This window comes from Cyprinodon tularosa, unplaced genomic scaffold (genome assembly GCF_016077235.1).
Source record: "Cyprinodon tularosa strain WSP-4 unplaced genomic scaffold, ASM1607723v1 ctg73, whole genome shotgun sequence".
Lineage (NCBI taxonomy): Eukaryota > Metazoa > Chordata > Actinopteri > Cyprinodontiformes > Cyprinodontidae > Cyprinodon > Cyprinodon tularosa.
Window position 1 is genome coordinate 790506 of NW_024039485.1, and position 17250 is coordinate 807755.

A 17250-nucleotide genomic window follows, 5' to 3' on the forward strand; every position below is an offset into this window, starting at 1 on the left:
CTTGCTCTTTGACAATTTACCCTTTTGTCAAATATCTCTGCTCTCACCCTGGCCATAATACCCTGTGCATGTACAGAACTTAATGTATTTTGTGGTTTAACTAAATGCATATTTTGAATTACAGTAGGCTATAGCTCTATCGAAATAAAGAGAAACACAGAGCTTGAATTACATCTCTCTGTGCAACGAATCGACTAAATACTCCAGTTTATCTTTTTCAGTTGAATAATGATTTATTTTTTCAAACTCATTAAGATGCACCTCCTAAAACTTTAACCCAAAAACTGTAGCTTTTTTGCAGGGCGCCTATAGCAGTTTGTCGGAGGTTCCCGCCCCTCCATGCGCGTATTTCAACATCTCAGCCAATCCTGTCCTCCCAAATAACAAAAAAAGTTTACACCAAGTAGCCTATAAGAACTTCTTAAGTTTCTCAACTAACAGAAGAGTATTTTCCTCCAAGGAATCCATTTATGGATTGTTTTGCGGCGGATCTTCAGGTGGATCCTCTCCCTGACTTCTCATGAGAGGGGAGTGAGTTGTCGGAGCCCTCTCTGACCCAAGGTCTTCTCAGGTGGGAGATGTCTGAGGAAAATCTGGGGGAAGAGTCGGGAAGCTCCCCCGTCTCTCCTGTGGACAGCCTGAGCAACAGCGAGGGAGAGCCGGACAAGCAGCCGAAGAGAGGCGGCGGGAGGAAGCGGAGAACCAGCAGGAAAAGCGGGGACGACTCGGACAGTCCCACCCCGGGGAAAAGAGGGAAGAAGTCCGGCAGCAGCAGCCCCCAGTCCTTCGAGGAGCTCCAGTCGCAGCGCGTCATGGCCAACGTCCGGGAGCGACAGAGGACCCAGTCCCTGAACGAGGCGTTCGCGGCCCTGCGGAAGATCATCCCCACATTGCCATCGGACAAACTGAGCAAAATACAGACCCTTAAACTGGCAGCCAGGTACATCGACTTCCTCTGCCAGGTGCTGCAGAGCGACGAGCTGGACTCCAAGATGTCAAGCTGCAGCTATGTGGCTCATGAGAGGCTGAGCTACGCCTTCTCTGTGTGGAGGATGGAGGGCGCCTGGTCCATGTCTACATCTCACTAGCATCTGGAGACTTTTATTTGCCCATAATGGTACGCTTAGGTTTTATTCCCACTTATATGCATGATCCAACCTTGCACTGCTTCGGATGATTATGCAATCCAAAATGGTGCATTATAAACCAGAGGTCCAGAGTTTGCAAAGTGCTAAATAATCCCCTTATTTAATCTGCAGGTGACTGCTGAATCTACTTATCAAATTCTGAAGGGACATTCTGGAGTCCAATGCTGGAAACATCGGATCACTCAAGCCGAAGACGACTCTATTTTAAAGCATGGGCCCCCATACTGGTGGGCTCAAATATTGTTGACGACGAATGTTAGATATATATGTGTTTTTTTATTTTTTGCTTTGTTTAATGCGTACATCTGAAATTATTTTTGTTGAAATCAAATGGCATGGCTGACGGCTTACAGTTTGGAACAAACCTGTGCAAAAAAACAAAAAAAAAAAAAAAGAGGGAGAAAGAAAGGAAAGAAGGAAGGAAGCAAAAAAATAAGTCTCAGTATGCATTTATTTATTTATTGGTGAAACCTGTTATCTTGAGAAATAAATCCTGTGTCTGGAATGGAAAATAATAATAAAAAAATAATAATAAACACATTCCACTTTTTTTTATATATCATTATGTTTTGTGTAAATGTTTGTATATTTTTTGCAATAAAGAAAAAGATGATGGACGATCTTTATTTATATATTTTTTTTCTTCATGTTTTGTTTTCTCATTCTTAAAATAACTCAGTGACATTTGCAGAGAATATAGATCCTTAAGTAAACTTGCATGCGTTATGTGTTTTACTTAAACACATGCAATTAATTCAAATAACACTGAGGATTTTAATGGATTAGAAAAAGTATCTAATAATTACCCTGTTGTGGAAACGATTTTGAAAGAAACGCAGTGAAAAGTTACAAAAATTAGGTTTTTGAAACCTTTTTTGCAACTTTTTACTTTTTAAAAGGATAAAACTGTTACAAATACAAAACTGTTTAATTAGGTGAATTTGTCCTTAATTTCAGTAGGTAAATGAGATGATCTGCCAATGGAAAAAGATTGTTAAAATAAGATAATTAGATAATATGCTCTTGAAATAAGACACAGCAATAATATTTTACTTATTTTAAGTGTAAATTGTGTTGTTCCACTGTCAAAGTGCCTCACTTGCCTGATCAACTCAAGAAAAAATGCACTTATTTTAAGAAAAAATTATTTAGATTTAAGTTTTTTTGCAGTGTACACATTAATGAAGGATCTAACGACCTCTTCTGTTTCTTTTCTCTCATTGTTTATAGTTGGATCACAGTCTGTGCCTATAGCCCTATTATTATACCGAGGTCATGTCACCATTTTAGTGGCTCTCAGCCCCATGCTGTAAAGCAGCTTTAAAATATCCTGGACATAAGTTTGTAGCAGCAGCAATAGGCTTTGTTTTCGTGTGAACTCGAACATCCGCATGCGCAATCCCGATTATTGTCAGTAAATAAATCTTTCAGAGCCCGCTGTTATCACGCAATGATTGATCTCCACTGATCTGGGAAAATATTTCTCGCGGTCCAAATCAAAGTGCGCGCGCGCTTGTAGGTGTGTAATTGCCTCGCGAGGGATGTATGGAATTCCCAGATGTCAAGAAATCCAAGAAGGCCGCGAAGGTGCGGGCTGGGACTCTGGGAAAGCAGAAGGGACTGGACTGAGTCAATGCAAGGCTATATAACTAAGGGAAACTTACCCATTCTGAGTGGTTTTGGTGGTATAAAAGTTCATTTTTTTATGTATTTGAAAAGCAGCCCCTCATGCAGTGTAAAAATGTGCCTTCCCCTTTCTCTCAGAAGAGAGGAGTTGGCAACTGACACGATGCAGAGGCGCAGAATGAAACCTATTTAGAACAGATGTTAGTATTTTTTAAAAAGTCACGTGAAATGAGCAGATGTTCAGAGTTTGCAGAGACTCGCCGTGCAGCGCATAGCTCTGCAGAGAGAGCTCCGAGCTGCTGGGCTCCAACACCACGGCCCTCATACTGAAAACTTAAAAAAAAACAACTCAATGTTCACAAAATCTCATCAAATTTGGGGCTGTGGTGGATTAAAAATGGACTATCTCCAGGAAACAACACAGACTGGCCGCCTGCCTTTGCTCAGACGACAAAAGGTAAGCTGGAAGAAAGAAAAGGGAGAGTCTGCTGCTGCTCATGGCTGTATGGGAAGAGATATTAGTTTATTTATTTGACTTTGAAACAAAACGAGCAAATAAAGGAATGGGTGTTTGTAAAAGAATCCAACACGAAAGGGTTCTGCTCCAGTCAGGCTTCATGATGTGTGTGTGTGTACTTAAGAAAAGAGAGAGAGAGAGACTGTGCGTGGAACAGGAAGGAGGCCCTAAAAGGGGGAGAGTACCTGAGAATCGGGGCAAAAATGGATCATCAAACTACTCCAAAATAAATTTAAAAAAGCCAATGAAGCAATGAGCCTGACTCACAATAATGCAGGCCTGTCAAACATAGATGCTTACCTTGTATCACATTACATGCCTTCACTTTTTTATTCCAAAAAAAAAAAAATCCTGTTAACAAAAGAGCTTGACCTTTTTACTGTGAAGCTGGAATTATATTACTATTAATATTATTATTATTATTCAGAGGTAGATCAACTGAAGTTATTTTCCTTCTTCTTTTATTTTTTTCAAAAATAGGTGTTTATAAGTAGTGTATTATTACAGATAAACAGAAAAAAATAATGCAACCATTTTTTTGCATTTACTTACTCATATTTATATACTATAACACAATTGTTTTATGTCCTACCATGCTAACATGAAACAATTTTGTTAAAATAACTAAATATGATTAAGTAAATGCCAAAAACGGTTACAATTTTTTTTTCAGTGTTACAGTTTAGCCTTAAAACTTAATAAATATCAAATTTCAGCTATTTTAATACTCAACTTGTTTATTCATGGACTGTTTATTTATTCAAAACGATTTATGACGGCACAGGGCGCATAAGAAGCAGGTGCAAATAAATTCTGTTTGTATAGTAGACATCTGAGAAGCTGAGCTGGGGAAAAAAATCCTCCTATAGACTTGAAGCAAAGAGAGACAGAGAGGAAAAAAAAAAACAGATGATAGGTTAAACTGACAGCAACAGTAAAAACATTCCCTGTTGACTGCTACATGCATTATCTGTGTGACTGATTGTATCATGATTGAAATGATTAAAAAGAAGTGCATTAATATCACAAAAAGGAACATTTAAATGAGTTAAACCAATTTCTTGTTGGACACTTCAGTTATATTAGACAGAAAATATATCTTTGTTAAAATTAGTAATATAAAAAAAAAACATGAAAGAAATATACTAAAAGTATTTTACAAATAAGTTAAAGAAGACCAACAAAAAAAGCACAACTGATTGTGAACATATAATAGCATAATTATCAGCTATTTCTGTACTCATGTCCACCATTGGATATCTTGCTGTTCTAGGTTTTAAACTTCAGAAAATTATTTTTTGAAAACACGCACCTGCATGTAATAATACATAGATATACATATACATGGTTTTATTTAACAATAAAAAACATCAAGTTTATATATTCAAAGCTTTATGTTTGCAAAGCTTTAATCCAATAAGATAAAGTTACTTGCCAGATAATTGGATTTTGACATTTAGTTCTTTGGGATGTGTGAGTATCAGACACTTGATATATGTATTTTATGACCTTGTTTTTTTCTTTTTTTCAGAAATAACCTTTTTATAGAAATATAAATTTACTTCACGTAAGAACAAGAGTATTTCAGAAAAGCAAGAGTCACTTCTAATTTCTAACAACAGAATTAATAACAACAACCCTAACAGCATTGCATTGCAATGAAGAGAAAATTAGCCTGCAGTTGATTTTTTCTTAAGATCTTTTGAAATTACAATAATTTTTTTTCTTCTCAGATCTTTCAGATAAAGAATGGAGGTAATCAGTATCTAACTAAAATTTATATAAAAAAAGTCTAAATAAACATTTAAAAGAATACAAACGTGTGTTTGTATTTGTAGTTGTTGGAATTTAGTAGCTTATCTAACTTCAGACAAAGTTAAATTAAATTCTGTGCTTCATTTCTTGTGAGTGAGAAAACTTGCATTTTCCAAGTTTATTTCTTTTAAAAGGGACTGCAAAAATATTAAGCAAAAACCTTTCTATCTTTCTTAAAAAAAAAAAAAACTCTTATTTGATCAACTGGAAAATACTGCAACGTTTTTGTCTAATAAGCACCTATTTGTAACAAATGGTTGCACACAAAATTAAAAAGATAAGATCTTAGGATTGTTCAAGAAAAGCAAAACAAACATTTTGGTTGCTCACAAAAATCCCAGAGTGTCAATTTAAAGGCTACTTTGAGGCCTGTTGTTACACGCTGCACCGAATAAATGAGTGATTACATCTGAAAAGTGAAGAAGTCACAGAAAGCGGTATAAAGGCTAGAAAAATGTGACGCTAGGAGGCTGGTATGTGATCAGACTGCACTCAGTATATCCAAATGACACAGGACAGAGTGCACACCTTGTGTTTAACCTTTGTTTTGCGTGATGTGTGCCACCCATGCTGCAGAACAGACACGGATCGGTGTATTTTAGAGGTATACACAATGATGTCACGGACAGGAAAGGGGCTGGAAAAAGGCTTGGCACCTTTAGGAATTGGCCAGATCTCTTCCCCGAATTGGCTCAGCAGATACACTGGAATAATAAACAGGCAATCAGAAGGCAGCGTGAGAGTACACAAAGGCACTGCAAAAGTTTGCAGATAATAAAAGCAGATCTTTTACTTGAGGGAGATGATTATTTGTGCTCCTCAGTTGTCCATAAATAGAGGGCCCCTTACAGGAAGTATAAACATACAGATGAAGTGGAGTCCAAAGCAGTGATTTCAAACGGTTCTGTTTATGTTCAATCAGGTCCGGGTGGAACTTTAGCCTTGGGTTTAGCATGAAGCACAAAGGATTGTTTCCTGAGGGAAGAAGGGAAGTTTTAAAACTAAGCACTGTTTCTCATACAATTCATTTTTAAAAAGTTCAATCATCAGTATGCAATGCAAAGACTAATGAAAATGTTAAACTGTATATATTGTTATGCAATTAAGCATATTAAGCTCTTCCCCTATTATTATAGTTCTCCTTGGAGTGGCTGAAAATTTATGTACCTAGTAATTATCATGTGTCTTTTTATTCAGCATTTGTAGCTCCTTATAGTGATATATAGCTTTATCATCAATGGTGATTACTTACCTGTTTCTTTTCTCCTTGAGTTTAAACAAGTGACATAAAATAATAATTGATTTTAATAGTAGGAATGAGATTTTAAATACAGAATTGTTGAATGTTTCAAAAATGACATCTCTGATTGGTTGATGAGACATTGTCATGTCTCGTTTCCTCAGAGCTCCGGCTGCCTGAGAACAGCTCTGTTCTAAAACAGGATCCTCAATCAGTCAGAACTAAAGTTGGTCATTTAAGGGCTTTTTAATTGCTTCAATTGCATTAGTTTAATTTTACATGACAAATTTGTTTTGTTTTTCCTTTCATGCATTGATATATTAAGCATCCCTCAGTGACTTTTTGAATCATATTCTTTGGAGCCATCCAAAGCGGACACTTTGGTCTAGAATGGGCAGCTGCTACCTCTCATTATACAATAAACCCATTGCTACATAGATTGCACTGATATTCCTCTGATGGGCGAGATAGGAAACTACTTAATCTAGTTTGGGGCACGCTAAGGTGTTGGGATAGAACTCCATCATCATGTTCTTCCAGACTTTTAGGATACAATTTAATGTCATAACTAAGAATCAGACAACTCTTCTATAAATCATTGGGAGGGGTCAAGAAAACTATTGAATAAAGTTAGCAAAGTTTTTTCTCAGAAAGAAATTTCTCTTCCCATTTAAAAAAAGTTTGTCAAACAATTGTTTGGTGTCTTAATTTTGTTTTGTTTTTAATTAAGTTAAACCAGTGGTAAATGTTTCTTTAAGTGACTGTTAATAATAAAAATCCTTGACTGTGTTTAATTATTTTAACTTGTGAATAATTCCTATTTTCTGATAAAAATAATAAACCTCTTTATTTTTTCTTGAAATGCTTGACCAAATCATTTACTGTTAAAGGTAAAGGATTAACCTAAACTAAGTCCTGTCAGATTTTCAAAGAAGAATGATTAGTTATGTGCATGAACGTATTTGATGCAACTCTAATTCTGCTGTTATCACCACAATTCGCTGTACAACACAAAGCCAGTAATATAGGCAAAGCACAAGTTGTCCCTTATTGAGTTGAGGTAGTGAGACATGCAGTCATGGCGTAGTTCCCCTGAGGGCTAACAGGCCTCTAATGACGCAGCATCGGGGTTCTGTCCCTAAAGGCGTTAGACTCCCTGGGTATTAATTCCATTGCCTTCATTAACCTGCTGGCCCACCGGCCCCGGCAGCGCTCAGAGCCAGGAGTCTAATGTCAAACTGATAATTGATGTGTTGTTACCTAGAGTTACAAAGATCTCCTTATTCCCCTTGTGTCATTTTGACTTTCCTCTCATTCAGATAATTAGGTTCTTAGCAGGGAAGTGGCATCATGGGGAAGCGGAGAAAATCCAACTGGATATCAGTGGAATACTTTGTTTCCTGTCCATGTGAAAGTTCAGGTGACAATGAACACAGGAGAACATTGAATAAGAAATCTGTTCAGCAAAAAGACATATGCAACAATGCATGAATGTAATGATACTCATTATATATTAAGAAAAAAAAACTTCATATGCTGTCAAACTTACTTGACAGATCTAAACACAGCTCCAGCAGCAACGTAAAATTTTGCATCATCTTATCAAGGCCCAAATACTTGGCATATTTATGTCTTTCTGTGCATTTAAAACTCTGTTCTAAGATCCTCTGCTAGCAATATCATCTTTGAAATAGTTTCACCATGTGTCTTTTTTATGTAATGTGTTCTCTGGCTTTAATTTTGTGCACATGTTCTGACTCTGTGTATATTTTCTCTCACATCCCAGGAGGAGCTTTGGTGCAGAATGGAGACCCTTCAGTCCATTGTCAGCCACGCTTCCAGGTCAGGTGTCCAAGAAAATGCTAAACAACAGATGAAATTCCACAAAAGTAAAAAAAAAAAAAAAAAAAAATGATGTGTTTTGTTAACATAAAAAAATGTAAATGTGAACTAAATGTAACCTGAAATGCTGATTGTGCTGCTTTATATTTGTCATATTTCTGCTGTATGGAGGAGTGAGGGCCAGTGTCCTGCGGGTTTTAAAACCTCCCTGCTTTAGCATACCCAATACAGATGATTTCAGTTCAGCAAAAGCCTGTTAATCAGCCATTAATGGGAATCAGGTGTGCTGAATCAGGGAAGCATCTGAAACATGCAGGACAGTGACCCTCGGGGACTGACTTTGGACGTCCCCTGGCCATATATTATGATTGTGTTTGAAGATGCTTTTTGGAGAGAGCTTTTGTTAAACCAACTTCTACTGCATGATTCAATGTCATAGCACATTCTTTGGCTTTATAAGCACGTGAAATATATATTTTATTGATTGAAAAAAAATGAACAAATAACATACCTTTGAAGATGTTTTGAATAACATCTGAGCACAGTGCAGAAGCTGGATAATCATTTTTGAGAAGTCTCTGTCATTTATCTCCTCTATCTGCATGCTGTCAGGCTGCTGGCCTCATCCTTCTTGACACAGGCCCCAGCTGTTTGTGACCTTAGTGCTAAATCAAGTTCAAAGAGGACCACTGGTGTTTGGCAGATAGTTTTACATGTGGGGCTGGGACAGGACCATTTGTTTGGTCAACCTCTGGCTCCCTCTTTGATTCGCAGCTATCTGTGACCCCCTGGCAGAGCAGCACCAATAAAGCCTCTATATTCAGGCACAATACCTCAACTGATATAATCAGCAACATTGCTGACTTTACTTTTAAGCAACTGATTACCTATTCATATTGCTGAGTGTTCATATCTTTCAGAAATGTAAAACAATTGTGCAGCTTGCAGAAGTTTTCATACCCTGGGAACCTTTTAGAGTTTGCCTTAAAGTTCAATGAATTTTATTTTAACTTTATAGAATAGAACAACATAAAATGCTGAGTTTTACACATAAAAATCGGAAAGTGTGCCATGTTGTTAAAACCTGAAACCTAAAACATGAAAGTGAATCCTGCTAAATATGTTGATTCAATTCACAATTCAACAAAATACTGTATTAATCCCAAAGCAAAATGAAATAAAAGGAAAACTGGGTGACCTGTATGTAGGAATGACAATTTCCACATAGTAAATTCTTACTCTGTGCATCACCCTGAAAGCATCATTCCCATAATAAAACATCAACGTGGCAACGTTTTTAGGAGGGAATGCTTTCTTTCAAAAGAGACAGAGAAACTTGACAGTGAAGAATTATAGTAATTATAATTTTAGGGGGAAAAAACTTTACTGCCAAGCAAACTGTGAGGAATTTGCATTGGTCACAAGATGCTTCACCTTAACATACAGTTGACTAAATATATAAATATATATCATATATATTATGCAGCGCAGTCCTGGAGGAAAATCTGTGGGAGTCAATAAAACAATTGATACTTTGGTTGCAGTTTACCTCCCAAAAGCACATCTACTTTAAACATAGAGCCAGAAATACAACCAAACTGTTTGGATAGGAAATAATATGTATTTTTTTTTATTGTAATTCCAGACCATAATCTAACAGAAGGGCTGCATGGTGGCGGAGTTTGTAGCACTGTTGCCTTGCAGCAAGAAGGTTGTGGGTTTAATTCATACAAATAATCTTCACACCTTCTGATTTTTATCAGCTAAAACAATTTAAACCGATGCAATTAACAGCTATGCACTATGTTGTGTTGGTCTATCAATCATAATTCTGATAAGCCACACTGAAGATCTTACATAATGTATTACACTTCATTAGTATGAGTAACTTTAAAGTTGAAAAACCTTGAAGCTTCAATAAGCAGAATAAGCACACCAGTTTTACATCAACTAAACATTTATCCCAGATTAAACTGGTGCATTTTCCTGAGGAATATGAAAGGGAAAAAAATAATGTTTTCTGATTCAGAGAACCAATTTCATATGTTTAGAGTGTGTGCACCTCCAATACTGTTAAACCATATGTAGCTCTACTAAGATATAAGAATCATCTTTCACATGGCAGCAGCACTTCAGCTTCTTTATCAGTGGAGAACATTTTCAAGAGAAGGACATGCATTTTTCACCATAAATACCTGAACAAAATTAGAAACCCATCAGGAATAACAGTCCTGTGTATGATTTGCATTGCAAGTGTGTTATCACATTAAAAGAATAAATAAAACATTGCAATTTGATCTGTATTGCTGCAACGCAAAACTGAAGAATTAATAAAATGACATGCTGATTCAAAGCAGTCTTCGAGTGCTTCACTGTAGAAGGTATTATGTGTTCGTTATGCTACCTAATATTATGGATTTTTATTTACATGACGCAGCACTTTATTTTAGGACTATAAGCTCAGCATGTAGCTGAAGTTACATTAGAAATGGTGATTATTTCAAAAGGCAATTCCATTTAGATCGGAAACTTTTTCCTAATCTTAAAATACTACAGAAATATGGATTTTTTTCTACTCCTTGCAAACTACTAACTATGACTAATTTCCCCCAAAAAGAAAAGAATCTTTTTCAGTGAGTCACATTTTCTTCCAACTGCAGTGCGTTGCTTTCTTGTACTCTTATTTTGGTTAATTTCCCTGACCTTTAACACTTGCCCCAGAGAGATGCAAATGCCCAAAGAACATAATGGCTCCCTTCCTGTGTAAAAACCAGGCCTGTAAAAGAAGATAATTAGAGTTGTCATGACAACAGGGTCCGGCGGGCTGATGGAGCCGCGTTCGCTTGCAGAACTTCAAACGGTATCAAAGCTCCATGGGCTGGTATACCAGCTCTGGTTTAAATTACCGACTGACTTACAGCGTCTCTTTTCGAATTTGAGATCGATATGGAATACCTCCCCCTTTCCCTCCAAAAAAATATATCAGTAAAGGGGGGGAAGCCCAGTTAGTTCTGGTCCAGACGTACACCGAAATCTGGGTTTCATTAGAGACAATTATCTTATCTGTTTCATCTCAATGCCGCCCCAAGGGTTGGCAGGCAGATCACCGAGCTCGGTGCAGTTTGGGAAAGCCCACAGCCAGCCAGAGGCCTGTGGATCAGGTCATTAAAACACTCCTGCCCCTGCTGCTAGTGATAAAATATTTTCATGCTTTTGTAAATAGATTTTCTTCTTTCAACCCCACAGGACATAAAAAACAAAACTTTTCCTCTGAGGATGTCCAAGAGATGAGGGGTCAGCTAAAACTTTGTTGGCTTTGCTCTCAGGTGGAGCTGTGTGAGTTTGTCTATGCTCTTGTTGACTTTTTTTTCCTCAACATATAGCTGTACTTCATCATCGACACAGAGCTGGATCGTCCAGTCCACTTGTTAAACACAGTGTCTTGAAATACAGCACAGACACCTGTCAAAGCAGTGTGCGGTAGTCTATTTTTCACTGAGAGATATGAAAACAGCACAGAAATAAAAGTACTCCTTTGAAGAGTGGTTTGATATAAATTAGGCCTGGGAAAACATGCTTATGATCTGTCACTATGAAATACGATGAGGAAATCTTTTATGCACTTTCATGTGCTTCTGACCATGAGAGAAGACAATTTTGAAGTTCTTGAAACAAAAATAAATCAAAAATATTTTTATTCCCCATTAACAATAGAGAGAAAGAAGATTTAAGATCTAAAAGCCAACTTTAGGCTAAAACAGAGGGAAAAGAGGGATTATAGCTAGCCATTTGCCATAAGTTAGCCAAGCCAAAAAAGCCAAATCATCTAGAACAGGACTGAGCAACCTTTAAACCAAGAGTGACTTCATGCTTGCTGAGTCGTGCAAAGGGCTGCCAATACTGACTTATGAACTGCAAGAATCCCCATTCAACTATATTTGATGTTTCTTCTAGATATTGTTTTCAAATCTCTATAAATGCAGGTGTAAATGAAAAATAAGAGAAACAGAATAAAATGACATTTTAGACTCAGCTCATTGCTGAGTTTTACCATTTTTAAAGATGCTAGAGGGACCCTCATGTGGTCCATGACGGCTCCCTGCTGCAGCCTGTGGGGACAGCAATGGCAAAGCCCTGATCTAGAGGCAGACCTCCTGTCAACTGCTGTAACCACAGTTAGATTTCCCTGATGATCTGTGTCAAAATCCAACTTTAACTCCAATTATGGGTGAACCTCAGTGTAAGCTGTTAATGAAATACAGCAGTAATAATATTGGATAAACAGCCAAAAAACTGGCTTTTTTTGGCATCTATGTCAACCTGTACTTGTAGTAGTGAATTGTGTTCCACAGTACAATTAGTATATTGTTAAAACAAATAATTCAGAGCTAAAATATTCCCTGCCATTGGGGACATTACAGTTTTCCTGTCATCTAGAGCAACAACAAAGAAAGAAACCTAAATTTAACAACAGCATAATCCTACAATGTAGCCAGGTTGTGTTAAACTTATTTTATATCTTAAAGCAGCATCTGCTGGATGTAAGCATAGTTTGCAAAGAAAAATAACTCCTAAAGATTGCAAACCCACTTACACACTGGCACAGACCCTGTGAATAATGCAGACCCTTAACAATCACCACAGCATTGCTTAAGGCAGCAGACACATGACCATGCCCTGTTTTACATGTAACTGAAGAAATAAAGTCACATTACCATGCACATGAACAGTTTGATCTCCATGGCCAAGAAAAAAATACTTATCTAAGTGAAGTACAGTGAGTTTAATGCATGTATCTAGTGACACACGCATTCAACAAAACAATAGGTTTTAAAAAGAAACATTTTGATGTGTTTTATTTCCCTTTCACTTTGTTTTGTGGACTGATTGTTGGAACACTTCTGGTTTTTGTAAGCCTTCAAAGCTAATTTGGTGTGATTCCCAATTCCTCAGAGCAAACCTTGGTTCTTTAACATAGGCATTCAAACTGGACTGTGATATTAATGTATCATTTGATTACTGTTTGGTTTTCTTCTTTTTATTTATTTACCCATTTAATTTTTACTACGTTTATTGAATGAACAAATGTAAATGGATGTTGAAGTGTTTTGTCAATAAATTCTTGCATTTGGAAATAAGTTGTTGTTGTGTTTATTGCGTATGTGTGTAATGCTTCCTGTCAAAGAACACCAGATTTCAAAATCATTCTAATATTTATTGTTTTATGACACCAAACCATAACAGCCAGGTATTTCTAGAACAACACTGGGCAAGAATGCTGAGAGTTGTCTGGCGAACAATTCCTGATGGTCAAATGGTGCTCCAAATTATTACTTTTGATTAAAAAATGACTAATTTAGCTAATTATTGCCATTGGCACTTGTCATTATTTATTCATAGCTAAATTTAATGTACTGTTATGCAACCAGAAATGAGGCCCCAAACAGGCATCCAGCCAGAACAACAAAATCCCTTCATCTGACAGCTAAAGCTTTCAAAGAAAAAGGCTTACATTGTATACATTTCACCTGTTTATTTTGCATTGGAAAATGTCAGGTACATATCCTACATTTGTGCTTTAATGTTGTTGAAGGCTTTTGGTAAGTACCTCAAAGAATATCAGTCAATTATTCTAAACACTGTTTGTCACTGCTGAGTAATAATGAACAAATCTACGTTTGTTAATGTTGATGTAACTACAATTAAATTCACCCAACCCTGATTTTTCTATACTGTTACACTCCTTAAGTAAACATATTTTTTAAAGACAAGCTCTGTGTATGCACCTTGAAGCTCTATCTCTCTGGTTCTTTTTCCTGAAAAGGGATCACTGAGGAAAAACTGTTAAAAAACCCTTATAACTTATATGTATTAAATAACCAGGAGACATGACAGCAGATTCTGATAGAAATTGTAATTTTACTCAGATCAGAGAAATTGTTAAGAGTTTACAGAAGGCAGCTTCTCCCCTCCGGGCTCACCTTTCTGGAAGTGGATTAACAGTTAAAAAGGCATTTTATTATTATTATTAATAATATTATTATTATTTTATTATTTTATTTTATCTCCACTCTGCCACATCATCACATTTTACATCATACATGTTAGCAGATGATTAGACATCCATGGCTGCAGCCTTATCAAAATATTACACTTCATTCTTAGCTGATGGACACCGCTCTCATTTAATTTCCAAATCTTTGCCACTTACAGAATGAAGATTATAACTGTATATCCGGACAGAGGAGCTGTCTTAATTAGATTAAAACATCAGTTCTGAAACGTAACAGGCAGCCCATACCAAGGTGTAATAAACTCACATATCTTCTATGATAATTATCCTTACAATATTATAATAAGTTTGAGTAACAAGAACATGCTATCTAAGGCGTTAAGAACAGTACGGTTAAAAAAAGAGGAATTTCTGGATGAGTCTTCAGACATAACGTTACAGACCAAACTATTAGACTATGTATCTGGCTACCCTGTCCATTTACAGAGTCTTTCTTTTTATATATTCAAATTGCTTCTCTATCTTTGCTTTTTTAATCAGACCTGGTCTTTTTTATATAATATTGACTGCACATTTTGAGCTCTGACTGTTAGGCTTTTTAAGACTGTGGTCTGATGGCTGGATTAACTTTTCCCTTTTGAACAAAAATCTAAAGATGGACCCTAAATCAGTATGAACATGATCATTTAACCTGTGCTCTACAGATGGGTAGCAACTATTTCTGAACCTATTTAAGTTCACATTTAAATGGACCAAGTTGAAAGTTTTGTTTGTAAAACAAGAATTAAAAAAAGGAAGAAAATTCAGCACACCCTGTTTTTCGGGACTTTTATTAACCTTGATGCCAACACACACATAGCATTCACATTTGGGTTAATCAAAACAAGAAACTAACAAAACTGTTTTTCAGCTTTTGCTTTTTTGTTGTTTAAATACGGGCTACTCAGTTTAAAGGAAATATACATAAGGATGATATAAGGATAAACTTGTTTCTAAAAAGCTTTTGCCTCAAAGAAAGATAGAGTGGTTTGTCTATAATTTCTAATGGGCTGCTCTAAATTATGGTGGCCATAAGAGGTGCAAATGCACTGCAGGTACATAAATAGGCTACAATTACAAAAAGTACTGCAAACAAATCCTCGGCTAGCAAACACAAAGATTAGACTAAAACACTAATCGTATGTCACAAATGCTGGTAAAGATTAAATCTGCAATCACAGAAAATAGAGATAAACTACTCTACATTTGCTACAATATTTTTGGAAAAATGCTGTAAGCAGCAAAACAACTGCAACTGCAAGCAGTTTTCTCAGCAAGTTTCTCAACTTGTTGTTTTCTCAAAAACAAGTTGAGAAAAGCTGCATACTAGCTCCGGGTCACAGAAGTGAAGACATAAATATGATGCTCAGATTAATTGTTTAAAGAAGACATTAAGGTTAAATTACCTTTTTCTTTCTTTCCCTCAAATGTATCCTGTGTAGGCATTCCATTTATGTTTTTGAGGAGGATCTGGTCCGTAGACAATTCATATTAGGGTCCATGCACTGGTCGCGTACATATCAGTTCATGATCTCCCCCTAGTGGTCTGGAGCTTTTCCATTATGCTCAGCTACTTTGCAGCTTCCTAACTTCCAGTTGTTTTTGCTTCTTTTTAGTATTTTCCTTGGCATGTTTTTGTTGATAGTCTAATTTTGTATTTGATAGACTCATTTTTCTGTTTGTAAGCCTGTTTTTGTGTTTGCATTTCTTACTTATTTGTAACTTTAAACACTGTTTTAAATACAGACACTTCACATCATACAACTGTCTGTTAAAATCATAAAAACTAGATATAATTCTCCTTTAGATCAGTCATGCTTAGTATATTAAAGAAAAAAGATTGTAGCTCTTAGAAAACTTGGTAGTTTGTTCCAGAATATAGCTGTTCATTTTAAGGGAATATATCCTTTGCAGGGGTTTAATAGTTGTGATGTTAAAAGAGCAGAGAGGGGCCCTTCAGAAGACCCCGGAGCTGTAATTGAGAACCCTCCTCATCAAGGGTTAGGGATCACACAGGCAAAGACTTCCCTTCATCACAGCAGAGCCTGGAAATGCAGAGGACAGCACGGGTCAGCACAGCCGCCCTGCTGTGTGCCGTTACAATGGCAAACAACCCAAAGGCTAAGGAAAACAGATGACGAATGCAATCATATAAGGTGTTCACATGAAGGTCAGTCATTTGTAATGATCGGTCTCCATTCTCAAGGTTCTATTTTCTCCAAAAGTAGTAAAAAAAGGCAACATACTCAAGAGAAAAATCACTCCTGAAATCAAGACATGCTCTAGAGACTCTCTATTGCAGCTATTGAGAGATCCCAGCCACCATTTAGTGCAAAGATATTTTCTTTCCGGTTCTTTGTTGTGTGTACCCTGCCGATGGAATCTAGCATCCTCGTCAAGGGGAAATTTTATGACTTATTAACTGTCAACAGTTCGTAGCCTCCCAGGAGCCATTAAACGTTCTCCTGCGGTCACGGCAGAAATGCCAGTGTTTGAGTTGGACTCTAAATGTTTTTTGCCCTTTTCCACCCTGTATACAAGTGCAGCAAAATACTTCAGCTTCAGTGTTAGATCGTTGTGTCAAGATAAGAATAATAATGTGTTAGCTTTGTTTTGAAACTACAGAAGGAATTGTGTGGATTTATGGACCATAAACACAGTTTATCAAAATGAAGAGAATAATTTTAGGTCAACCGAAATAGAGTGAAGGCTCCATACCCTAAATATTTGCAGGATGTCGTCTTCACTACGTACATCAATGCATTGTTTTTACAATAGAACATTTTTGGTGTAATTTTTTATATGTTGAGCTAAAGCATAGTTATATTTGCACATGAGAAATGGTGTCAGCGACAGACTAAATCATTTATCACCAGCTAAAAACAACTAGAATGAATAATTGAGTCCAGATGTGGTTGATTCAAGCTAGATACCAGGGTTCATTTCCTGTCTATGCTCTGTAAGACAACCTATTACACCTCCCAGGAAGCTGCCGGGCACACCGACCCCG

General features: G+C 36.7%; 1 protein-coding gene and 1 long non-coding RNA gene across 2 annotated transcripts; both read left to right on the top strand.

Moving 5' to 3' along the window:
* The first annotated feature begins 426 nt into the window (after positions 1-426).
* twist1b (twist family bHLH transcription factor 1b) lies at positions 427-1606 on the top strand. Its single transcript, XM_038269536.1, has 2 exons — positions 427-1117; positions 1260-1606. The coding sequence occupies exon 1, from the start codon at positions 579-581 to the stop codon at positions 1086-1088; it is 510 nt and encodes a 169-aa protein (XP_038125464.1). The 5' UTR covers positions 427-578; the 3' UTR covers positions 1089-1117; positions 1260-1606.
* A 615-nt stretch (positions 1607-2221) lies between these two features.
* LOC119772856 lies at positions 2222-10794 on the top strand. The gene is made up of 2 exons (XR_005279313.1): positions 2222-3231; positions 8133-10794. It is a non-coding gene; the product is annotated as an uncharacterized LOC119772856 (long non-coding RNA).
* The last annotated feature ends 6456 nt before the right edge of the window (positions 10795-17250 follow it).

Excerpts from the sequence above, each read along its gene's own strand:
- twist1b (XM_038269536.1), top strand. The coding sequence starts at position 579 with ATGTCTGAGGAAAATCTGGGGGAAGAGTCGGGAAGCTCCCCCGTCTCT.